The sequence below is a fragment of the Monodelphis domestica genome, chromosome 8 (assembly GCF_027887165.1).
Source record: "Monodelphis domestica isolate mMonDom1 chromosome 8, mMonDom1.pri, whole genome shotgun sequence".
Lineage (NCBI taxonomy): Eukaryota > Metazoa > Chordata > Mammalia > Didelphimorphia > Didelphidae > Monodelphis > Monodelphis domestica.
This window is the reverse complement of record NC_077234.1, coordinates 160,573,895-160,600,536: the sequence shown is the minus strand read 5'-3', so window position 1 is coordinate 160,600,536 and position 26,642 is coordinate 160,573,895. Positions and strand designations below refer to the sequence as shown.

At 36.4% G+C, this 26,642-nt stretch overlaps 1 protein-coding gene across 6 annotated transcripts in view; it reads left to right on the top strand.

Annotated features, from left to right (window-relative positions):
• Positions 1 to 26,642, top strand: part of DZIP1 (DAZ interacting zinc finger protein 1) — a 108,087-nt gene that overhangs the window by 4,980 nt on the left and 76,465 nt on the right. For all 6 annotated transcript variants that reach the window (XM_056807520.1, XM_007501387.3, XM_016424967.2 and 3 more), the window contains exons 4-5: positions 14,975 to 15,059; positions 24,931 to 25,055. In XM_056807520.1, the coding sequence (XP_056663498.1) occupies positions 14,975 to 15,059; positions 24,931 to 25,055 (210 nt within the window). The remainder of the gene's footprint in view (positions 1 to 14,974; positions 15,060 to 24,930; positions 25,056 to 26,642) is intronic.

The window sequence follows — 26,642 nt, the reverse complement described above, 5'->3', positions numbered from 1 at the left end:
ATTGAACAGTAGCAGGGTTTTTTTTTTTTATTGGAAACATCTTCAAGGCATAATGCTAGAAACCTTTCACTGTCTCCCAGCTGAGACTGATAAAATAATGAAAATTAAGTACATATATATTGCAATTGAAGTGAATTTTCTGAAGATCAGGAACTGTTCAGTTTTCAAGGATTTCTTGTTACCATAGAATGTTATTGTTATTTTTCAAAGAGAGATTGTTTCATTCTTTTTCTTTGTATCACCAGTGCCTAGCATGCAGTAGGAGTTTAATAAATGCCTACTGATGGATGAGTTGGAAGCTGATGAGCTCAAAGTAATTATCTGAATATTTGTTGGAAGTGGATCTTGATGTCACATTTTCCTCCCCTTAGAAAGTCTATAGAAATTACCCCTCGGGAAAATATCTAAATAAAGGCCTCAAATGGATAAAATAGAAAAGTATATCCTAAATTACTGGTTCCTTTTTAGTGATTCCTGATTGCAAAGGTGGTCCAAGAGGTTCTTGCTAAATACTCTTTAATGATACCTTAATCTAGAAAAATTGCTTATGAATATTATGAGAAGCATATTTAATTACTCTGGGGGTTGCTAAGGGTGGTATTATTGAAAAAGGTTCTCAGAACAAAAATCATTGGGAACCCCTGACCTTAATGTTCTCCAACTACAAAAATCACCTAAAAGGTCTTAGAGATCATTCTGGAATACAGATTAAACCATGCATTGTTATTAAGGCTATACTAGGTTACACAAACAATTTCACACAGAGAATCTGAAAAATAATTCTTCCATTAGTCAGATCCCTACCAAGAAGGGAACAAGCATTTATTAAGCAACTACTTTGTGCAAATTATTTGATCTCATTTGATTCTCACAACAACCTTTTGAGGTGGTATTATCTGTGTTTTATAATCAAGGAGACTGAGACAAACAGATTAAGTGACTTGTCCATGGGCACACAGCTAAAAAGAATCTGAAGTGGGATCTGAACTTAGGTCTTCCTGACTTTAGGCCCAATGCTCTTGTCACCATTCCACTTAGCTACCTATTAATGAACCATAATTTGGAGAGGACCTAAAAGAATGTGTGAAATTGACTAACAGACTGAAAAAATAAAAATGATGAGAAAAAATTGGTAATGTTTGTTTTGTTTGGAACATTTAAAGGTTCAGTGAAAACTCTCCTCCTTACCAACCCTCCACTTCCAAGCAACAGAAAGATCACAAAACTCTATTTTTACAGAATTAATGACCCTGTTAAACAGGACTACTGTTATTTAAAGTACATGAAAGCTTTATATCTATGGAACCATGGCACATTCTCTAGATAGCCAAGTTTTCCAGATTAAACTAAAATTTTTCTATTATAAATGAATGTGTTCCTGTCTTGTAAAGCAGAATTCAAGCAAAATATAACCTCTCATTAATGATTCTAGGGCACTATTTTGATCATTTGTTTTGCTAAGTTGTAATCACCAGCATTTAATATTTAGAGTTGAAAGGAACTTTAAAAATTAACACAATTATCATTCAATTCAGCAAATACTCATAAACTATCTGCCAGGCTTCTCTACCAGGTACCCTATTACTGTACACTGTATACTATTATTATATGTTGAGGAAACAGACAAAAACACTACAGTCTCTACCCTCAAAGACATTCCATTTTATTTTATTTTTATTTTAAGTATTTAATTTTTCCTATTAAATGTAAAAACAAAATTTAAACTTAAAAAAAAAAATTGAGTTCCAAATTCTCTCACTCTTCCTCCCTCCCCATCATTGAGAAGGCAAGCAATTGCGATGTACATGGCAGAAAGACATTACATTTTAGAGGACGAGTGGGGTGGGATTCAGCAAATTGAAAGAGAAAGAAATAGAAAAACACAAGGCAATTTCCAGGGTGGGATGAACTAAGAATTAGGGGTGTCAGAAAGGCTTTCTGGAGGAATTGGCACTTGAATTGAACTTTGAAAGAAGCTGGAGATTCCAGGAGCCAGAAATAGAAAGGGAAAGCACTCCAAATATGGGAGTCAGTTTGGGCCAAGACAGAGGTAAAATAGCACCACCTCTCTATGAAACAAGCTTGTGTGGCTAGATCATCAAAGAGCCAAGGAAGCATAATAGTGTGTAGGTCTGGAAAGGTGGACTGGGACCAGATTTTGAAGGCTTTTATCCTAGAGGCAGTTTTCATGCTCAGTCACTGTCAGTTGAATCTGACTCTTTGTGAACCCATTTGGAGTTTTCTTGTGACAGAAACTAGAATGGTTTGCCATTTCCCTCTCCAGATTATTTTACAGATGAGGCAAACAAGGTTAAGGGACTTGCCCATGATCACAAGTCAGCAAGTGTCAGAGATCAGATTTGAATTTGAGAAGATGTGTCTTCCTGATTCCAAGTCCGGTGCTTTATCCACTGCACCATCTTGCTGGCCACCGCTTTCCTAACTCCTCAAGGTGATAGCGAGCCATTATTAATGATAAGGCATCTTATAAAGGTAGATTGTTTTTAACTGCTGTGTGGTAGATGAATTGGAGGAGAGAAACTAGAAGCAAGGAGGGGCCACTTAAGAGACTGTTCTAAGAGTTTAGGTGAAAGGTGATGAGGGCTTGAACTAACTTAGTGGTCTTAATGAATGAAGAGAAAGGGGCAAACTCAATTAATGCTGTGGAAATAGACTCAAGATTTATAAGCTTAAATTGTCTTCTTCTCATTGGGACTATTAGTGGATAGACCACTGGACCTGGAGTCAGGAAGACATGCATTCAAATATGATCTCAGATTCTCTACTAGCTGTGTGAGCCTGGAAAAGTCATTTAACCTCTGTTAATCTCTTAATTTAGTTGCCCCATCTGGCACACAGTAGGCTCTATATAAATATTCTTTTCTCTATGCCCCATTCATCCTCCAATGAAGACTGGTGCAACCTCTGCAACCCATGGTCTTAAAAGAGTTTTTTTGGGGGGGGGGCTGCTGGATGGATTGAGAGCAAAGTCCAGAGAAAGGAGGTCTTGGGTTCAAATGTGAGCTCAGACATTTCCTACCTGTGTGACACTGGGCAAGTCACTTAACCCCCATTGCCTAGCTCTTACCACTCTTCTGCCTTGGAACCTATATTTTATATTGATTTTAAAACAGAAGGTAAGGGTTTAAAAATTAAAACAAAATAAAAGAATTGCTGGGGGCAGCAAAGTGGCACAATGGGTTGAGAACCAGGTCTAGAGCCTAGATTCAAATCTGGCCACAGACATTTCCTAGGTTTGTGAGCCTGGTCAAGTCCTTTTATCCCCATTGCCTAGGAATATAGGACTCCAGGTTCCATCTCTGGGCCATTTCGTTCATCCTCCATGCCTATAAGACAGCCCCTTCTCGACTCTATCTAATAGAATTTCTCACTTCCTTTAAGAATCTACCTTGGAACCAATAAACACTATTGATTCTAAGACGGAAGGTAAAGGCTTGTCTAGGACATTGAGAGATGAAGTGACTTGCCAGGGGGCATATAGCCAGTATATATAAGAGGTGGGACTTGAACCCAGGTATCCCTGATTCTGAGACTGGATGTCTATCTTCTACACCAAGGTAGTGAGGTTACAGAGAATAATTAAACAATTCCTCTTGTCAAGGAACTTATATTCTGTTTGAGGAAGACAACCTGTACCCATATAAATGTGGGATGGGATTAGATGGGACTAGACTTGTGATTTTATTGTTTTAAGGAACTCCCAATGAAGAAACTCCCCCTTCCAAGTGTTACTGATACCTTCTCTGAAACTTTTAGTCTCAGACAGTTGTCTGGAGTACAGATAGAATAAATACAAAATAAATACAAATCAATTTAGGGAGGGATGGTACTAGTATTTTGTAGGGCTCAAGAAAAGCTTTATACAGAAGGTAGTACTTGGGCAGATTCTTAAAGGAAGTGAGAAATTCCATTAGATAGAGTTGAAGAAGGACTGCCTTGGAGGCATAGAGGAGAATGAAATGGCACTGAGATGAGACTTAGAGTCCTACATGTGAGGAAGAATGAATAGGAAGGCCTTTGCATAGATTAGAACAAGGCAAAGGGAATAATATTCAAGGAGACTGAAAAGGTAGATGGGATCCAGGTATGGTAAGGACTTTAAAGGTCAAACAGTAGATTATTTTTTAATTTCTCCTAGTGGTACTTGTACAGAAAAGATTAGATTGCAGTGGGGAAAGATTTGAAAGCCAAAGTCTAAAGAGGACAGCATTTCAATAGCTAAAACAAGAGTTGATGAGGACCCAAACTAAGGTGGTAACTGTGGGATGTGGCAGGTGAAATCCAAAATAACTGAGGAAACTAAGGTTTGAGCTTCCTAATAAATCAATTTATTAAGCAATGCATGCCAATTGTATAATAAATCAAGATCAGTCACCGTCCTCAGTTTTGCCACTGGATCCCAAATACAGAAAGAGACAGATTTTTATGCATTAAAAGAAAAAAATTAACAGGATATAAATCAGGATACATGAGTAGGTAATTTGATTTTTAATTGGAGGAAAGATTAAGGGCTTTTTGAGTTGAGGGGTAGAGAGCTAACAGATATAATTCCCTGAAATCAGAAAAAGAGGTTTCTTACTCCTCTCTTAAGTGTCTATATATTCAGTCAAAGAACATGGAAACAATAACTGATTGACCAGTATGGGACCAGTTTTCAAGACAGACATATGGGTTACTTGTGGAAAAAAAAAAAACAAAAACTCCTTGTGTTGATCTTTGGACCTGACTAGGTTTCTGGTCAACAAAACCAAGGTCCTTAGTTAAGGGTCTTTAAGCAATAGGAAGAGATTGTCTAGTTTCCCCGCCTTGCAGGACTAGGTTCATACAATGCAATAACGTTTTCTCACAGTTCTCATAACTGAATAGTTTTCTCACAAGACAGAAATTAGACTAAATCCATAATTAAATAAAATTGACCTAGCTCCAGAACTGAATCACAACATGAAGTTATTGGGTTCACTCAATTCCCCAAATCCCCTCAGGGATTAGTGAGAAGAGGTATTGTGGAAGTTTCAGCAGCAAGATTTGACAACCAGTTAGGCATGGTAGGTGAGGGATAGAAATTGGCAAGGATAATCAAGGTGGTAGACCAGAGAGACTAGACAGATGGTAATGTCTTTGACAGAAAAAGGCAAGTTGGGAACAGATGGATTTGGGAGGGAAAGATAATGAATTTAGTTTAGATCTGTTGTAATTGAGAGGCTTGTGGGACATCCAGGTGGGAGGATTTTAGCAGGCAATTGGTGATATGGGACTAGAGTTTGGAAGAGAGGTTAGAGAAGATATTTAGATTTGGGCCAAGTTGTGTGGAAATGAAAATTGAACATGTGGGAAGGAGAGAGTAGAGAAGAAGGAAATGACCCAAGAGAAAGCTTTGAGGAACATCTGTATTTATAATTTGGGATATAAATAAATTATCTGGTAAAGGAAACTGAAGAATGGTCAAAGGGATAGGAGGAGAATCAGGAAAGAACAGTATCACAAAGGAAGAGGGCATCAACAGCTACAGAGAGGCTAAGAAGGAAAAAAAGACTGAGAAAAGATCTGAATTTTGTAATTGTGATTACTGATATAATTGGTGGGAGTTTTAGTCATGGGTGGGTAAAATGAAGATAACAAGTATAGATGTTTTTTTTAAGACTTTGGTTTCCAGAAAAGCTAGATATAGAATGGAGATAAGAATTGATTGTCTGATAAGACATCAAGAGAAAATTTTTAAGGTAGATCTGAGTGTGTTTGAGGTAGTCAGGAGAGGAGCCAATGATTAGAAGGGAATAAAGATGAGGAGGGAGGAGATGATAAAAAGGCAAGTCTAGAAGCAGAAGGGATCAAGAGCACAAGGGCCATCTCTTTTTCAGAGGAGGCTTCTTAACCAAGGTTTCAAATAGATTTCACAAAGTCCATTCTCTTGGACGGGGGAAAACATAGCATCTTTATTTTCACTGGGCTCTAACTAAAATTTAAAATTTCCTCCAATTATTTGAAAATGTTATTATAAGAAAGGGTCCATAGATTTCATTGACCTGCCAAAGGGATCCATGACACAAAATCTCTAGACTAGAGCATAGGAGAAGAGAATGGGGGATAATGTTGATAATGATAATGTATAGAATAGGGAATAACTGGGTCCTCCAACTTCTCAGTGAAGAAGATGAAACCCTCTATTGAGAGGGTCAATTAAGTTGGTGGCTTGAAGAGAGAAAAAAAAGTTTGGAGAAACTAAATGAGTTGTGAGGGAATGTTCAGTAAAGAATTTATTGAGGGTAGAAATCAGATTCAGTGGTGAGGGAATTGTGGGAATTGAGGGAACCCATTTGACACAATTGTGTGACTTCTAGTTTTGTTCTGTAGCATGAGTATTAAGTAGCAGGAATGGACAGTAGACATCACCCTCAGATGGAAGCTGGGAAGGAATGAGCAGTGATGAGGCAAGGGAACTAGGGTGCAAGGGATTCAGAGCTGGAGCTGGTTAATTATTTTGAAGGGAAGAAAGCAAAGGTGATAGACTGGGAAAACAGGGATGAGTGGTGAACATGGGAGGCAAAAAAGGAAGAAATGGAAGGCTCAGAGGTGGGCCCTGAGAAGAATATCAAAGTTCTGAATCATGGAGTTTGAATTGTTATGCCTGATGAAGATATCAAGAGTTTGTAAACAGTTTAACATCCTGTTATCCACTATTCTCAAATCTCTTACTATTATTGGCTTTCCACCTTGCCATACTTTGACAGGTAGGTGGTGTAGTGGATAGAGTACTAGTTTTATAGAGCCAGGAAGACTGGAGTTCAAATGTTGCCTCAGGCACAAACTATGTGATCCTGGGCAAGCCACTTTAATTCTGCCTCAGTTTTCTCAGTTGTAAAATGGGAACATTATTATGGTTAATGTGAGTTTCAAATGAGATAATATTCATAAAGGACTTAGTCCAGTGCCTGGCACATAGTCAGCACTTAATATATGCTTGTTTTCCTTTTTTTTTTTCTTCTAATTTTATATTACTCCATACATGTTCTCTACTCCTCCTTGAATGGAAAAAAGTCATGCAGCTGCACTGTGCCCACTATATACTAAGGTTATTAAATCTGAACTGTAACAAGGAAATCCCTTTTAATTTTCCAAATCGATTCTCTGTTAAGCATCTCCCTTCCTCCCTTCAGTTATTATAAACCTCTTCTTTCTTCCAGCCCTCTACATCGTCCTTTCCCATTAGCCTCCAGAAGATGATCCTTTCCTCATACTTTGCTGAGAAAACAGAGACCATTCTTTGACTTTTTGCTTCTCCCCTATCCTGTATCCTCAGGCCCCTTTGAGTTCATCTCCCATTTCTTGCTTTTTTTATATCAGTCTGATGAAGAGATAGCCCTTCTCTTTCTGAAGTAGCTCCTCTCTCTCCTCCAGCAGACTGCTCCCTCATTCTTATCCCCTCTGTTTTTCACTTGAAACACCTCCCTGTTGACTGATTCTTTCTCTGCTGACCACAAATATGCCCAAGTCATCATCATCATCATCATCACCACCACCATTTAAAAAACCCTTACTTGATTTTGGAAGCTACTGTTCTATAACCAACTTCCTTTTTCTTTTTTAGCTACTCTTAAAAATAGCTGTCTGTTTTTGCCACTTCCATTTTCTTTCCATTTCATTCTCTCTTTTTTTAAAAAAAACTTACCTGTCTTAGAATTGATACTAAATATTGATTCCAAAGCAGAAGAGTGGGAAGTTGGCATTTGGGGTTAGGAGACTTGCCAAGGGTCACACAATTAGGAAGTGTCTGAGACCAGATTTGATCCCAGGACATACTATCTCTGGTCCTGATATTATATCAATTGAGTCACCTAGCTGTCCCCATTTTATTCTCTTTAAATCTTTAGATCTTCTCTTTAGATCTGACTTCCAACTTTATCACTCAATTGAAACTGCCTTCTTCAAGTGATAGTAATAATAATATCTAACACTTTTGTGCCAGGCACCAAATCCAATGACTTTGCCTTGGTCCTCATTCTTGATCTCTTTGCAATATTTGACACTGATGATCTTTCCCCCTGAATATTCTCTTCTCTTTGAATTATATGACAATTTTTTTTCTTGGTCCTCTCTGACTGGTTGCTTCTTCACAGCCTCTTTTGCTGGATTGCCATCCAGCCCTCTATTTGTGTATAAGTGGAACTCTGTCCTGGGTCTCCTCTTTTCTTTCTGTACTGTCTAACTTGATCTCATCAGCTCCCATAGGTTCAATTATCATCTCTTTTGCAAATGACCCCCATATCCATTTTCCCAGCCCTGACATCCAGTATAGCAATACAAAGAGATTATTGGACATTTCAATCTGGATGTCCCATAGACATCTCAAACTCAGGATGCCCAAAACTATAATCAGTTCCTCCAAACTTGCCTGTTTCTGTTTAGGACACCACTGTCTATCCAGTCACCCAAATGGACAACCTTGAAGTCATCTTCAAGTCCTAACTTTCCACAATCTTCTATATCTAATCACTTGCCAATCCTGTTGATTTTCCATCTCTCACACCTGTCTTCCTTCTCCCCACTCTTATAGCCACCCCCCCCCATATTGTAGGCATTCATCACCTCACTCCTGGTCTTTTGCAATTGATTTAAACTAGCATTCCTGCTTCAAGTCTTTGCCCTCTCCAGTCCATCTTCTGCATAGCCAGCAGTGATATTCTGAAAGCACATCCTCAAGAAGCTGAAGTGACTTTGCTTTCTTCTTTGCATGTTTGCAGTGTTTCACATGTACTTTCAAAATGTTGTATCACACTTCTTCATACTTCTACAATAGCTGCAATATATCCCCCCCAAATTAATAAAATATTTCCCCTTTAATGATCAAGTGTAGTCAAGCCAAGAAAATTCACAATTTGGCTATATATGAAAGCAAAACTCATTCTGTGCTTATAGTTATGGGTCACATCTCACCTCCAGTACTCACTGGCTATGTCATCTTGCCCAGTCATCCAGCTTTCCTGGGCTTAGGATTCTTTATCTCTATAATGAAGGAGATTAGACTGTTTTTGTTGTTAATTTGTATTAGTGACTCTTTTCATGACTCCATGGACGATAGCGTTCCAGGTCCTTCTGTACTCCACCATCCCTTCAAGTTCATGTTCATTATTTCCATCTCTCTATTTATCCATCTTAACCTCTGCTGGTCCCTTCTCCTTTTACCTTCCATCTTTCTCAACATTAGGGTTTGTTTTTTTTCCCCTAAAGATTCCTGTTTTCTCATTATAGGGTCCAAAGTATTTAAGCTTCAGTCAGTATATGATCATCCAGTGAATAGCCTGAATTAATTAGGTTTTATGGCCTCTGAAATCCTGTCTAGATTTACCTTTGTGATCCTATGACCCCTCTGCCTAGAGGTGAGAAACATGCTTCCTCTGGAGTAGTGATTGGTTATTTCTTTCAAAGTTGTCACTTGGACCCTGTAGTGCCAATAAATAAATATGCTGTCCCTGAATAAACAGATTTGGTTATGCTCACTACACACACACACACACACACACACACACACACACACACACACACACACATTACACTTCATGTCCATGCTACAGAGCCTTCATATAAATTGTCTTTAGTGCATAGAAAACACTCTCTTTGCATTTTTGAAGCCCTAGCTTCCTTTGAAGCTTAGATCAAGTGCCATCATGTAGATGTAGCCTTTTTTGATCACCTGATTTCTACTCCCCCCCACTCCTCTGAAGTTATCTTGTAATAATTTTTTATATTTTATATACACATTGTTTCCTCTTATAGGTCATGAGATTCTTGAGTAGCGGATAGGAAAAAAATGGCCTGAGGGCTGGTAAATAACAGCAAGTAAGATTAGGATAGATAATAATGGGAATGTCAAAGGAGAAGAGGTGGCTTCAATTTATAAATGAGGACATTGAGGCTAGAGAGGTTAAATGACTTTACCTAGATCAAATTAAATATGAAAGCCAGGATTTTAATTCAGAACCTTTGATTTCTCATCTAGTTCTCCTTCCAGGACACCAGGCTACCTCAAATTCATTGCTGTACTTCGGTTATATTGATATTGGAAAGGCTTTATCCTCCAAAACTATATGATTGTAGATTTTTGTGCTTTAAAAAATTATCTCTACTCTTTATGGGAGGGAAAGGTTGGAGTCTCATTATAAACTCTTTCTGGCCAAGTTCCATGGTCTTTCATTGTTGGTAAGCAGGAACAGACCATAGTAAGGAAGTTATTGTGCAAGAAAGTTCAGAAACTGCATGAAAAAAGCCAAGTTCAGTAAGTGTTTGCTAGAGGGTCAAAAATAGTAGGAAGCATTATCTGGAATATATGCCTGAATCAGGCTAAAAGAGCTCATTTGAAGTGAGGTCTAGGGATTGAGGTTGCAGGGATTTAATTCCAATGTAGACAAATAATCCTTCTTTTATACAGCCTAGCAGCTCTTCAAATATTGGAAGACTCCAGTCATGTCTATGCACTTCTTCCCCCATTTCTTTCTACTGATCCTTGTGTAGTAGAAAGTTCTTACTTTATTCTTGTCAAATGTGCTATGGGTACATCTCAGATTATCAATGCCCTTCTTCAGATATGATGCCAGAATGTGGAAGAAGTTGTGTATTGGGCACTATCACTTCCATGGTTCTAGAAACCAACGTTCTGTTAATTCCTCTCAAGATTACATTAGATGTTTTTGACTTCCATATCACAACTAGGTCTTTTTGAAATGAACTGATTATTGCACACATTGCCTTTATATTCTGTTTGTGCAGTTACTTTTCAAAAGCACAAATGTAAGACTGAATTTATCCAGATTAAATTTAATCCTATTGGATTTGACCTATCTTTCCAGCTTGTTGCAATCTTTTTGAATCCTGATTCTGTCATTTAAGTGTTATTAGCTATCCTTCTGAGCTTTGGAACATTTGCAAATTGGATAAACCTGCCATCTGGTTTTATCTGAGTCATTAGTAAAAACATTGAACAAAGCAGTGTCAAGAGCAGGATCTCATAGCACTCGATCACCTCCCTCGAGATTGTTATTGTTCTATTCCTCTTTGAGTATCATCACTCAGTTCCACACTGATCCAGCTTTGCAATCTTCCATTATCCATTTTACACCTCACAATCTCCATGTTTTCCAAAAGGACAACATCAAAGACTTAGTCATACATTTTTTATTGAAATACAGACATACTATTTTGAAAGCATTTCACTGATCTCCCAGCCTGGTAACTATCACCACACAAAAATTGAGGTTAGGCTGATAAAACTTGATGAGTCCATGCCATTTAATATAGTCACTGCTTTCCTTTCTAAGGATTTAGAAATTTCTTTATATTAACATTTTAGAGTTTCTTAGAAAATCTAGATGTTGAGCCCACTGGCCCAGAATTTGAAGATCTTCCTTTTTTGACCCATCCTTGAACCTTAATTCCTCTGATACCTCTCCCTTTCTTCAATTTCTCCAGTGATTACCAACATTAGGCTAGCAATCATCTTTGAGTTTTTTTTAAAGTAAGTTTTTATTAATCTTTTTTTGTTTTTATATTGCCTAAATGTCCTCCTCCTCGCCTCCCAAAGAGCCAGCCAATATATTGAAGAATCAGTTTTTAAAAAGAAAGGGCAAGGGAAAAAGCAGTGAAAACAATCAACACATGGAAAAGAATCTGATAATAAATGCATATATTCCATACCATGGACCTCTCACATCTGCATAGGAGTTGAGGGGAGACTATCATGTCACAACCCTCAAGTTCTTTCTTTCACTTCCCTGATTCATTAGAACCAAGTAGCTGCAATTAGAAAAACCTAGGTATTAGCAGCTTGCTACTTCTTTTCCAACTTCATTTATCTTGTGTTTTGATAACCTGTCATTTTTGTTTTGTCCTTTTTGACTGAAAGTTATTCTTTTTGATGGGAGAAGAAAGTAAAATAGGGATTTAGTGTCTCTCTTCCTTATCCAAGGAGAATACAACCTCTCATTAATCTTAATCAGCTTCCCCATCTCATGCTTTTTTTCCTCCTGTTCCCAACATATTGTAATACTTCAAGGATCTGTAATTTTGTTGAAATGTGTAGTTCTTTCACCAACACAGGTGGTAGTACCTTTGGGTATATATCTTAGAGCAGAAGCGGGTTATTCATATAACCCCTATTTAGAGTTAGCCATGAGGTCTACAGAACACTCCTGAGTGTGGCTCCAACCAGATTATGATGTAATTGGGAATATTTAACAAAAGAAACAAAACTACAGTAGAACATACAAAACATCACTGTGTGGTTTTCTAAGTCAGTATGTAGCTAGTAGGAATTCTTTTTATTGGTTTAGTGGTCTCTGGTTTCTATTTGAGCTTTGACACCACTGTCTTTAGGAGTTATTGTAGCTAACAGATTCAATCACCATCCTGGTGATCAGCTACTTCAAGCTGGGCAGGTTCTTGGATAGTTTATGTACCCACTTCATTAATGGGCCCATTCTCAAAATCTTTCCAGTTGGTTAGGAACTCCCAGAGCTTAGGGTCACTCCAAGAACCCAAGACCACATCCGTGTCAAAATAAGAGAGTGGAATAGGAATTTCTGCCCCTAAGATAACTTGTACAAAACCTTTCTGTTGATTTTGGCCTTTGTGCTATATTATTGAATGAGAAAATTATGTTAAGCTCTTGACAGAGTGTAGCATGCTATATAAATATTAGATATGTTAGTGATACCAATCTTCAGCTCATTGAGGGCTTTAAGCCATATGATAGTCTTAAAAAGATTTTGCTTTTGTTTTTTGGTTGTTTTCTCTTTCAACACTTTCATACTCTTCTTCTTAAATGCAGTTAGCTATGATTGGATCATCAGAATGTATATTTGTATATTTTTAAATGTGCATATCAAATATAAATATATGTGTAGATAGCTAGCTTTTTTTACTTTATACGTCTTCTCTTATTTTTCTATTATTCATTATGAAATGATCTGTCAGTTCTCTGATATTTGAGCCTTTTTTCTGTTCATCTTACATGTTACCTTGTCTCCCATCTTCATGTCTTTCCATTGCCCTTTTGTTTTTAATGCACTCATGATGGGATTAATATTCACCAGCATTTCCCCACAATGTGGGTTAGGCCACTGCCTCTTCTTGACTGGCTTCTGCTTCTCTTAAACAGTTTTCTGGTCATCTCAGAGTATAAAGAGGCCCACCCAGGTGGGGTCAAGGCATCTCCAACTTGGTGGGTTCATGAGATTCTGCCCTATTACCTGCTAACTAGACTCGCTTCTCTAAGAGGGCAGGGCAAAGATAGGTCTTAAATCTGACCCTAAATGCCACTATATCCTTATTGCATGACCTTTCTGAAATAAGGCAAAATGGACCTCATTTTGTTAACTTTTCAGTGACATAAATATCTCATTTCATATCAAACCTGAACCAAGAGAGTGTTGGTGTCCAGCATTCCCTCCTTACCCTGCCTTATAGAATTCCTCTCTCAAAGGCTCAGTTAAAGCAGCCTTTTATGCACAAAATCTTTTCTAATTCAAATGGAGGAGCTAACATGTAGAATAATAAATAAATTCACAATATATGTAGCATAAATATATGTAGAATAATAAAAGCACAATAAATCCAAGCTAGTCAAAGATAAGGTGATTAGAAAGGCTGGCACTAGCATTGTGACAGAGTAATATCTAATGAGTCTGGAAAAATAGGATGGGGCCAGATCACAATCGGCTTTAAAAGCCAAACAGAAAGTTTATATTTGATCTTAGAAGCAATAGGAAGCTGGAAGATTGGCCATATGTTGGGTGTGGGAGAAAAAGGAGTCAAGGATAACATTTTGATTATGAACCTGGAAGGCCAGAAGAATATTGTTGCCTTTGACAGAAATAGGGAAATTTGGAAGTGGGGAAGTTTTGAAAGAAAGATAATGAGTAATGTTCAGGACATGTTGATTTGGAAGTGTTCAATAGAGAGGCTGGTTACTTGAAACTTAAGCTCATGGGAGAGTGGACTGCATATATATATATATATATATATATATATATATGTAAAGTGTGTATGAGATTAATTTACTCAGGAATGATAATTAGATTCATGGACACAGATAAAATCAGAGAGAGAGAGAGAGAGAGAGAGAGAGAGAGAGAGAGAGAGAGAGAGAGAGAGAGAGAGAGAGAGAGATGAGTACAGAATGAAATTCCCCTCTAATTTCTAACTTAATACCTATACTTAATTAAGTTGAATATATATTAATGTTATGAAAGATTAGTCCTAGTAGCGGAATAAATGCTGAATTTAGTCATCTTACCTCAATTCAGATCCCTACTTGGCCACTGAACCACCTGTGTGACAACTTCTAGGGACTTCCCTTTCTTCATCTGTAAAATGGGAGTAACGCGTTAATGACCACCAAGGTCCCCTTCTGGGCCAAATTTATGATCCTATGAAATAAAATGAACTTGAATTTGGAGAGTGGTCTGAGGAAGACTATAAATTAAATGTGTCATATGAAGCCAGAAGTGGTCTTTCCAAAGCAGAAGGCAAAAGAAACACTAACAATTCAATAAAATTCAGGCTTAAGAAATGTACTATAACTTAGAAAGACTGGAAAACTGCAGCAACTTAGAGACCAACCTAAAGTACTAAGATAAAAAGTAGAGTTCCTTCTTTTTAAAATTAGGGGTAGGGGTGCAAAGTTCTTTTGTGTTGACCAAGAGCCTGAGGCTGAATTGTGACTAGGCAACAAGTGTTTCATATTGTAGCAACAAATGCTTGTAATGGCAATTCTTACCATACTTAGTGGAAAAGTTAGCCTTTTCCACTGGAGTTTTTAGTGTCATTCACAGATGCTAATTGCTGGTTGGAGTATTTTTTGGCAATAAAGAGGGATGATGAAGATATGCCATTGATATTCATTGAAATTAGTTGGAAGGGCACTTCTTGTTGTGACTTAGAAATATGCCTTTCAATTTTACAGTGTCATTTTTGTGAGAAGGCTTTTATGAATCATGCTTTTCTGCAAAGTCATATTCAACGACGCCACCCTGAAGATTCTCACTTTGGTATGTACCCTAAGCTTATTTGTTTACAGGTGCAGTTTTCTAATGAAGATCATCACCTGTCCTATTACTTTTACCTTTTACTCTGAAGCTTTGTGTATGCAATGCAAGACTCAACTCTTTTTTAATTTTTAATTTAAAAATATTTTTCCATGTTTACATATTTCATTTTCTTTTCCTCCCCTTTTCCCTCCCCCCTCCTTGATCCAATCAGCACTTCCACTGGGTTATACAAATGTTATCACTTATACCTCTTTCCAAGGCTTAACCCTTTATCAAAGGAAATAGCACATTAGTACTTTGTGGATCCCTGAAGATCTATCTGCCTATGATTTCTAAACTTGCAACTGGTTTATTAAAATAATTTTCCAGTGATCATTTCCTAAAGTCACAATAATAATGATAAACAGTAGAAGACTATTTTTGGAATTTAAAAAAAAAACTTGATTCCTCTCCTTTTTCTTCTTCCCTCACTACCAAATAACATTTTCTTCTTCTTTTTCTTTGTATTCTTTATAAACTTTAATGAGGTAGTTGATCTTGGATCATAAATTGTGGAAATATGTTAGAGAAATTGTAAAATAGAATTTCTCTTAAATTTCTTTCTTTAAGCAATAGGAATGTTTGTTTCTTAAAATCTCATCAAGATCATGAATACCTCAGGCCTGTGACTTCATCAATGTGGGGGTTCCCTTCACTGGTGCAGATCACAACTTGTCTGTAACTCTATAGTTTTAGAGATTTATGTTGAGATTTAGCAGCGTGAGGTGACTTTTTCATGATCATACAACTCATATATGTCAGAGGTGAGATCATAAAACATATTGAAAGTTTCAAGATGTTTCTGGTATTAGACTGAATAGGAGAATTGACTCTTCTTCATAAGTTCATATTTTCTGGTGTAAAATAAATGAATCTGTAATATGGGAGATGAAAGGTAAGGTGATGCTGCAGAAAGAGAGCAGAAAACAGGAAAACAATTGCCTCACCCTTCTGCCTATGTAATTGTGTTAGTTAGGTACCGGAGGATGAGAAATCTTGATAGCCCTTTTCCAAATATCTCATTTCATGGATACCTAAGCCATAGTGAATTGTAAAACAAGAAAACTATTCTCTGTCCTCCCATTGGAAAAAAAAAATCAGTGAGACAATACTATTTAACTATAGAAGAAACAGGGAAAAGATGTACTGGATAATCCAGAGAGAATGTGATAAAAATAAATTAGGGTTGATGGTGGCATTACAAAATGCTTTTCATGTTATTGTGTCTTCCTGGTGAATCTTTATAAAAATATGTTTATGCTATAAATGTATATGTCAGATTTAGTTTATTACAACTGTGATGTCAAATGTTAATTGAAATAAATAGAATTATTTCACTAACTTTCATATTCATCATTTCCCCCCAAAGTATCCTTAGTTAAGAGTTTCCCTAATATCACAAGAATTTACTTTAAATCAGATGAAATATATCAACACTATTATAATTTTTCAGCTATATCAAATTTGTGAAAAGCTTCAGATCCTTATACTATCAGAGAGAAAGAAAGAAATTGTTCCTTTTAAGAAGTACTTTCATTGAGATGTGGAAAGTTTCAATAAGACATCTGCATCTGGTTATTTATTTACATGACACAGGATGATTAAATTGATCTGTTTTTGTTGAAAAAAAATTGTTTTGACACTGTTAATGCTGTTTCAAAGATCCTTGATAATTTTCACAGTGGAATTGGTCTATTTAACTTCATGAAATTAAAATCAATTAAAATCATTACTTTTTATGAACTCTGTAGTATTTTATTGCTTATGGAATAAATTTTAGATTATTCCACTTTTTTTTTCTGAGATTCTGTTGCCCCTTCTTCTTTGACTTCTTCCTTCTAAAAATGGTCATCTACCACTTTGATCTACTTTTCCTTTAATTAAAAAATATTTTTGAGTCTGGGTCTCCCTATTTTATTCAAGTGGAAAAGAAGCAGCCACTCATGTAATTGATCATAATATTTTTAGTCATGGAGACGTTGACTTACTCTGTTTCCAACATGTACTCATTTGCTTCTCCTTAGGCTGGGATGGCCCTCTGCTGATAGTCTCATCATCTTGTGTGGACACCTGATTGCCTTATAGTCCTACTGCAGCTCAGAATTCCAACCTCAAGTAATCCACTAATCTCAGTTTTCTCTGAAGGAGGGATTATGGAAATATGTCAACCAGACCAGCCAAAATTAATTTTTGTTATTGTTGCTCATTTTCAGTTGTGTCCAATGATTTGTGACTGCATTTGAGATTTTCTTAGAACAGCTACTGGAGTCCTTTGCCATTTCCTTTTCCAGTTCATTTTACAGTTGCAAAAACTAAGGTAAACAGGGTTAAGTGACTTTCCTAGGATCACACAGCTAGTAAGTATCTGAGACCAAATTTGAATACAGGAAGATGCATCTTCCTGATTCCAGATCTGGTACTACATCCACTATGCCATCTTTTCTGGGTGTATGGATAAATTTATATTCTTTCTATTCCATTTGGATCTCTTGCTGCTGACCACGATCTTGTTACTCTGCCAAACACCAGGATTGATGATCTTGTATTTACCACATCCAATTCTGGGTGAGCTGCCAGATCACTGGCTTTTCCTGAAAATTTCAGTCTCATTCTGGGTTCTTTGTGATGTCAATCAACAAACTTTATTATGCACCCACTATGTGCCAGCCCTGAATTGAGCACTGAGAATATAGCTACAAAGAATGAAACAAACTACTTCCAATGAGCTTATATCCTACTTAGGAAGACAAGTACATATGTTCATATATACAGTGTTAATAGAAAGCAAATACATACAAAGTAAATATGTACGCATGTGTGTAAATATATAAATATACATGTGTATATATGTACAGATACATATCTATACAAATACAAGCTAACTTGGGAGAGAGGGCACTAAGCAGAGGTGGGAGTTAGGAAGGCTTCTGGAGGATTGTTCTTTGCATTCTATTGGCAGCTACCCACAATAGCATCTATAACTACCTGTCTGAGAGTCAAAGGAAGCACAGTGGCTTTCTCTTTGATCTTCTATCTTATTACTTCACATCTGAAACCTTACTTAGTCTGAGTCCTTCTTTGATGTTTGCTCCTTGGTTATGGGAACTTGTATCCAAATCCTCTGACTGTTTTAGTCCAGTGTATTAGCCGCCTTACTGCATTTAAGATTAGTATTTGGCTTTGGATGCAATAAAAAACCAAGATGTAGCTGTGCCTAAAATTTGTAGCTCAAGTAATTTATATAAATGCTTAGTAGCTTCATGAGTATTAAATTGTTTTCACACTTACATATGTGATATTTGATCAGGTTTACCATGTAAAATTTATTATATATTTTAGGTTTTTAAAAATAAAATATTAATCAGTTAATCAATTATTGAACATTTACTTTAGGCAGAATGACACTGTGCTAAGCACTGAAAATAGAAGTATTTAAATAGCCTTTCTTCTCAAGAAAGGGCAGCTTAGGTGGTACAGTGATAGAGCAATGGTCCTGAAATCAGGAAGATATCTTCCTGAATTCAAATCTGGCCTCAGATACATTTTTAAAAACCCTTATCTTCTATCTTAGAATCCTGTATATTGGTTCCAAGGCAGAAGAGTGGGAAGGGCTAGGCAATGGGGGTTAAGTGACTTGTCCAGGGTCATAGAGCTGGGAAGTGTTTGAGACCAGATTTGAACCCAGGACTTCCCATCTCTAGGCCTGGCTCTCAATACACTGAGCCACTCAGCTGCCCCCTCAGATACTTATTAAATACATGACCCTGGGTGAGTTACTTAACCCTGTTTGCCTCAGTTTCCTCATCTGTAAAATAAGCTGGAGAAGGAAATGACAAACCATTCTGTTATCTTTGCCAGGAAACCTCAAATACGGTTATGAAAAGTCAGACATGATTGAAATAAAACTGAACAATAACAGAATCACCTCAAGAACCTTACATTATAAGGAGGGAGACACCTGTAAATAACTGCAGCTAAGGGTAAGAGAAAGGGAGGAAACTGGGAAAGGCCTCCTGCAGAAGGTGAGATTTGATTTGAGACCTGAAGGAAGTCAGGGAAACAAGGGGTAGAGTAAAGCATTCCAGGAATGGGAAACAGCCAGTCTAAGGTCTCAGAGATGAGAGGTGGTATGCTGGGTGAGAGGAATATAGCAAATAAACCCAATTTAGCTGAAAATTAGAATGTATGGAGTAGTGTAAGAGAACTGAAAAAAGTGGGAAGGGGTCAGGCTATAGTGAAGAGCTATAAATGCCAAACTATGCTTTATATTGAATCCTGGAGATTATAGGGAACCACTGGAGCTCACTGAATAATGGGGTGACATGTCAGACCTACACTTTAAGGAAAAATCACTTTAGTTGTTGAGTGGGGAGATGGACTGGAGTAGAAGAAGATTAGGTGAACACCTATTGCAATAGTCCAGGTGAGAGATAATGAGAAATGAAGCTAGGGTAATAGTTTTAAGAGTAGAAGGGGATCTACTCAAAAAGATGTTGTAAAGGTAGAAATGACAAGATTTGGAACAAATTGAATATGTGGGATGACTGGGAATTCAAGACTGGAAGATGACCTTGAGATTCTGAACCTGGATGCCTGGGAGCATATTAATAGGGAAATTTAGGTGAAGGGAGGATAGTGGTTTGAAGATAATGAAATCTGTTTTAGATATTTTATTTGAGATGCCCCAGAGGCATCTAGTTTAACATGCCCAAAAGGTAGTTGATGATGTGTGATCATAGCTCAAGAGAGAATTGGGCAGAGTATCTAGATCTAGGAATTATCTTCATAGATATTATCATTAAACTTATGGGAACTGATGAGTTCATCATGTGAGTACTAGTATAGAGGGAAAAGGGAAGAGGGCTCTGGACGGAGCCTTTGGTGGGTGTTCCTGGTTAGTTGGTATAACACGGTTGAGAAATCATCAAAGGAGATTGAATATGAGTGGTCAAGACAGGTAGGATGAAATCACTGAGAACAGAGGACAGGGTCCTGAAAACTTGAAAGAAGAGTGATCCCTGATAAAATGATCAACACTATCACATTTGCAAGGAGGTCAAGGAGGATGAAGATCTTGAAGAACATTAGATTTAACAATTAAGAAATTGTTAATTTTGGAGAGAGCAATTTCAGTTGAATGAAACCAAGAGCCAGATTTCAGAGGGTTTAAAAAAGAGTGAGAAGAAAGGAATTGTATAGTGTAAAGACTTTTTTATGAGTAGAGCCTGAGAAAGGGAGGTGAGATATCAGAAATTGTAGTTAGTTGGGATGATTGGATTAAATGAGGATAGAATGTGCATTCTGGCCCCACTCTTCCATAGCCAGGCTAGCTATATCTCCTCCTCATTTTTGTATGATATTACTCTAAGGGATTGGAGTTGAGGAAGGGAATATTCTCTGCTGTTCTTGGTTTGAGCCCCTATTGGCTGTTTTCATCCTCTCATTAGGGACCAGTGAATAACACCTCCGGTTCCATTTAATCACTTAATGTCAATTAGCTTTAGGAAAGAAGGAAGGAAACAAGCAGTTATTTTGTGCCTAGTGTGTTCTAGTCATTGTATTAAGCATTTTACAAATATTATCTTTTTATTTTATTTTTATTTTTTCCTTTTTAAAAATGTTATCCCTTTTGATCCTTCTGGGAAGTAGGAGCTTTTATTGTCATCCTTTTATAATTGGGGAAATTGAGGCAGAGAGAAATTAGTCTAGGATCATATAACCAAGAAATGGTTGAGTCTAGATTTGAATTTGTCTGCCTGACTTTAGGTTCATTCACCTAGCTGCCCAAATAAAAGGATGTCATAGCATTCAATTTCTGTTGTTTTCTTTCCATTTATATTGTTATAGTCATTATATACATTGTTTTCTGGTTCCACTTAGTTTGTATCAATTCATACAAGTCTTTCCATGTTTCTTTGTATTCTCCATTTTTATTGTTTCCTAAAGCACAGTAATATTTCATTTCATCAAAGGTTCAACATTTATTGTTTCATGGACCCTTTTGGCAGTCTGGTAAAAACCTTGAGATCTTTTTTTAGGATAACATTTGGGATAATATAAAATAATAGGTTTTTAATATATGTATGTATTTATGCTCAGAAATATGTATCTATAAACAATATAAAATACATAGGATTATAAAGGAAACTAGTTATATTGAAATATAGTCATCAAAATATTTTTAAAACCAGCTCATAGATCCCAGGTTAAAAATCCTTGCATTTTTGTGTCATCATCTCTTTAGCTACTCTTTAGTTCCTTTGTTTCCATTTCTTTGGTACAGAAAGTATTACTATAAATATTTTAGTACATGGAAGGGTCTGCCTTTTTGTTATTACTGACCTACTTGGAATATATTTTGAGCAGTTTGATCTCTGGATCAAAGAACTATTGAATCACTTTCTAAGCACAATTCCAACTTACTTTCTAGAATAGTTGGATCAGTTCATTGTTCCACTAATTTTCCTGGTCTTTGCATAACTCTCCTAACATTGGAGATCCCAGCTTAAAAACTTGCTGCCAATTTGCAAGGTGTAAGATGAAAGCTTAGAGTTAATATATTGCTCTCTTTATGATTTTGAGCAAATTTCACATAGTTGTTAATAGTTCTTATTTTTTGGACTGCTATGTCTTTTGGAAGGGGCTGACATATATCTGTGTTAGTTTCTTATATATCTTGGATATCAGATCATTATCAGAAATACTTTTTTTATTTAGAATATTTTTCCATGGACACATGATTCATGATCCCCCTCCTTTCATCCCCTTCCTGGGGATGACAAGCAATACCACTGGGTTATACATGTATCATTGTTCAAAACCTATTTCCATGTTATTCATATTTTCAGTAGAGCGACCTTTTAACACTCTAAAACTCCAATCATATTCCCATCCAATTATGTGATCAATCATATGTTTTTCTTCTGCATTTCTGCTCCCACAGTTCTTTCTCTGGATGCAGGTAGTGTTCTTCCTTATAAGTCCCTCAGATTTGTCCTGGATCATTGCATTGCTGCTAGTAGAGAAGTCCATTACATTCGATTGTACCACAGTATATCAACCTCTGTGTACAATGTTCTCCTGGTTCTGTTCCTTTCACTCTGCATCAATTCCTGGAGGTCTTTCCAATTCACATGGAATTCCTCCAGTTCATTGTTCCTTTTAGCACAATAGTATTCTATCACCATCAGATACCACAATTTGTTTAGCCGTTCCCCAATCAAGGGACACCCCCTCATTTTCCAATTTTTTGCCACTGCAAAGAGTATACATATATAAAAATATATATTTGTATGTGTGTACAAATCTTTTTCCTTATTCTCTCTCTAGGGTAAAAACCCAGCAGTGGTATGACTGGGTCAAAGGGTAAGCATTCTTTTAAAGTCCTTTGGACATAATTCCAAATTGCCCTCCAGAATGGTTGAGCCAATTCACAACTCTACCAGCAATGTATTAGTGTCACAATTTAGCCACATCCCCTCCAACATTTATAACTTTCCTTTGCTGCTATATTGGCCAGTCAGCTAGGTATAAGGCGGTACATCAGAGTGGTTTTAATTTTCATTTTTCTAATCAGGAGGGGTTTAGAACACTTTTTTCATGTGCTTATTGATAGTTTTGATTTCATCATGTGAAAACTGCCTATTTGTGTCCCTTGACCATTAGAAATACTTAATGCCTAGGGTTTTCCCCCCAATTGACCATTTCTCTGCTTATCTTAGCTGAATTTATTTTAATTGTGCAAAAGTTTTTCAGTTTAATTTCTAGCCTTCTCTTTGTTAAGTGGAATTGACCTTCCAAGCAAACTAGGATGCTAATAGCCTCCCAATAGTTTGCTTATTATGATGGCTTTAATTACTTTAAAATGTAAGTATATTTAAATATTGAATTTATGGTGATAAATACAAACTTTTCGTGTTCCTCAATCAGTTATTCTTCAGGCCATTTCTGGTATTGTTTTAAGTAGATTTGCTTCTTTAATATTAAAATCCAATATTCTACAACACAATATTAAAGCCATATAAATCAAGTAAAATTGTTATTGACCTTTTAAAACAGTTTGACAATATATGCTGAAAATCAAAATATGAAAACTATGTAAGTATCAATTTGTTGCAATTAGAATTTTTCAGGTGTGATTTCAATGGTTAAATTTCTTATGGAAAGTTAGTGAGATGTGGTTTCCAATATGGAGATATTGGAGACAGAAGATATGAGTTTGAATTCTAGATTTGACAGCTAGTAGCTTTTTGATCCTGGGCAAGTTGTCTGACTCCTAATTTCTCTGAATCTGAGTTTATTCTTTGTAAAAATTGGGGATGATAATATTTGACATACCCATTTTGGGGGTCTTTGTAAGGAAACAATTTTGTAAATCTTAAATGTTCATATTATTCTTCCTCATACTCATTCATCATGGTGGATCTTTTCCTTATATTGTAAGGTATATGGCCAAGTGCCCTGTGAAATATCATTTCTTATTACCTTTGGGTACATAATGAAACTAACTCTGGTATTTTTTTTATTTGTTTCTCTGAGTATAATACATGAGCTGACCTTTAATAAATCTGTAATTTCTTTACATCTATTTAAATCTAGAGCCAATATGTCAATGTAAGTATGACTTGGCCCTTCATGTAAATGTGCCAATTCCTTGATCACTGAACAATGGTCATACTTTAAGGGTACCAGCAGTAAGTTAAGTCTGTTTGGATCATGCTAGAATGGTATGATTATTACTACCTTTTGATGTTGTACTTTTATGAATCCTGAAATGTCACAATCTTCGAAAGATTCAAAATCAGTGGAAAAAAGAATATGGTGGAGGTAAGGGGGAAAGTGGCACAAAAGACAAAAGACATCTATAACTAGAAATATAATTTAGGTAGGCATCGAAGTGAGAATGAAAGACAGAATAAGTGAGATATATATATATATATATATATATATATATATATATATATTTACATCCCCCTACCATATTAGAGAAAAGCTTTCAGGTTCATAGAGTGAATCCTTCCCAAAGAATACATATAAATAAATGGGCAAGAACAACATGAGATAATGCCTTAAGTTATTTCATATATGCATCTGTGAAATAGCCACACTGATTAAACCACAGAGACAGCAAACTATTGATGCACTCATTTTCTGAACAAAATTGTTAAGCTCAATTTGGTTTCCACACCTTTTCTGTCCTGGTATTAATTTCTATTGTCACATATACATGGATTCTTACATGCATATACCTGTCCGGTCCTTCCCTCTCCCCATTGCCTCTTTTTAAAAATTTGTTTCTGCCCCATTAGCACTTCTAATAACTAGCTGTTGGTCATTGCTGGCACTCAATTTCTCACAGAATTCCCCCCAAAAAGGAAGAGCCCTGTGATAACCAGATGGATGATGATGGCTGAAGTTGCAGTCTTGGTAGCAGAAAGAAGCCTTTTCTTTTGCGAGTGGGAAGTGACCTTGGCCTCTGGTCCTAGAGAAGGCATCTCTGTGAAGAGGCCAAGGTATTAAATACCATGGGACCAGAGTGACTGAATGTTTTCTTACCTTCATTACTGGCCACTTGGCCACCATTCATTGGACAATATCCCAACTGAGACTTTAATATGCTACTAAATCCAGTGATGGAGATAGTATTCTTTAAAAAAAAGTGATGTGGGCTTTATAAATATTAAATCACAAAAAACCCTAAGTAGCCTCAATAATTAATATACTTCCCAAATGACAGCAGTTGATTCTATTTTCATTGATGGGATGAGAACCAATATATTTTTAGTTATTTGGTGTTTTAAAAAATATTACAAATTTATTTTCTCTCAAATAGAGTTTAGGAAGAAAGCACAGACTGATAAGTTGCAGAGTGAGATTGACATGCTGAAGGAACAGTTACAGCTTACCAAATCTCAATTGGAGGCTGAGCAGCAGGCTCATGTGATCAGATTTTCTAAGGTACTTTATTTTATTTTGATGATTTATATAATATTTTAAAACTTACTGAAACTCAATATGATGGGGAGTCAACATGGAGTATGGAGTGAAGGACCTTGGTTTAGATCCTGTTTCTTCTACTTCAAAGATGAGTTGTTTGAGATGTTCTTTAAAGTCTCTTCTAGCCATAAAAGTATGATCCTATGTTTTGTGCCATGAACAGGAGATGGAGGGATTCACAAGACTTGGTAATACATGCTTATCTCCTGTTTATCACCCTCTATTTAGCACCTTGTCTATTATCCTTGCTAGGAAATATTTGCTTGATTTTAATGAAAAGTCAATGACAGAGCTATTCCTTAATATCTTGTGTAGAACAGAGGTGTCAAAATCTGGGCCCACAACTTCTGAGAGATGCCTGGTTCAAATTAAAAAGTAACTGGGAAATATTTAATGAAATAAATAAAAATGAGATAAACATAGATAATGTGAATTTGTGATTTTCTAAGTCAACTGCCTGTGGGCACCTGTTTCTATTTGAGTTGGACACCACTGATATAGAGTATCTTTCATTGTTCAGTTTTTTTTTTTTAGTTATGTCAGACTCTTCATGACTCAATGTGGGCTTTTCTTGACTAAGATACTGGAGTGATTTGCCATTTCCTTTCCTAGCTCACTTTAAAGATGAGGAAACTGAGGCAAGTGGGGTGAAGTGACTGTCCCAGGATATCACAGCTAGAAACTGAGGCCATATTTGAACTCAGGTAGATGTCTTTCTGACTCCAGGCCTAGAACTCTATCCACTTTGCCATCTAGATGCTAATAAAATATCTTACTCCATATAGAAAAAAGTTATCCTCTCAATCCTCCACTGAATCAGAAAAATAAATCCTTACACATAAAACACTTATTTGGTATTTATAGTTCCATGTTGGTTTCATTCATGTTTTACCTGTCTCTTGTTTTTTTTTTTTCTAGATAGTTGAATGTCCTTAAGGATGTTTGTTATCTATTATTTGCCCCATTTTCTAAATAGTAGGCATCCTAATTGACTTAAATTATGCCATGATCTTGTTTCTTACCTCCACATTTGTTAAACTACATAGTAAGTTCTGAAAAGTATATAAGATGGAGAAGACACAAAATATTAGATAAAGACATTTCTCTTTTTAAGAGTCCTAAATATTTTGTGTGAAAAATCTTCCTACTGGCACATGTGATGTCAACTTCATATATTCGTAACTTGATACTCCTATTTGATGTCAACTTCTACCTTCAGTGGAGAGCACCAGATATTTCAACCCATGATACTTAGAAGATTATATTTATTCTGTATCCTTTATTTATTGATCCTATTTATAGTTAATGTTTGTCAGCTGGTCTGCAATGAGTTAAGTTTAGAAATCCTTTTCTGTTTCTAATCACTGTTTTTATTCTTGCCTCAAAGAATTTAGCTATCCTTGAGGGGATGCTGGTGAATACCAAGGTGTCTGGTCTTGACTAGCCTCCACCAACCTATCCTTCGAGGATGTCTGTTTTGCTATCCAGAGAAAAATTAGAAAATAATTTCTCTTATAAAACATTCTATTCCTCTGGGAATTGTTATTT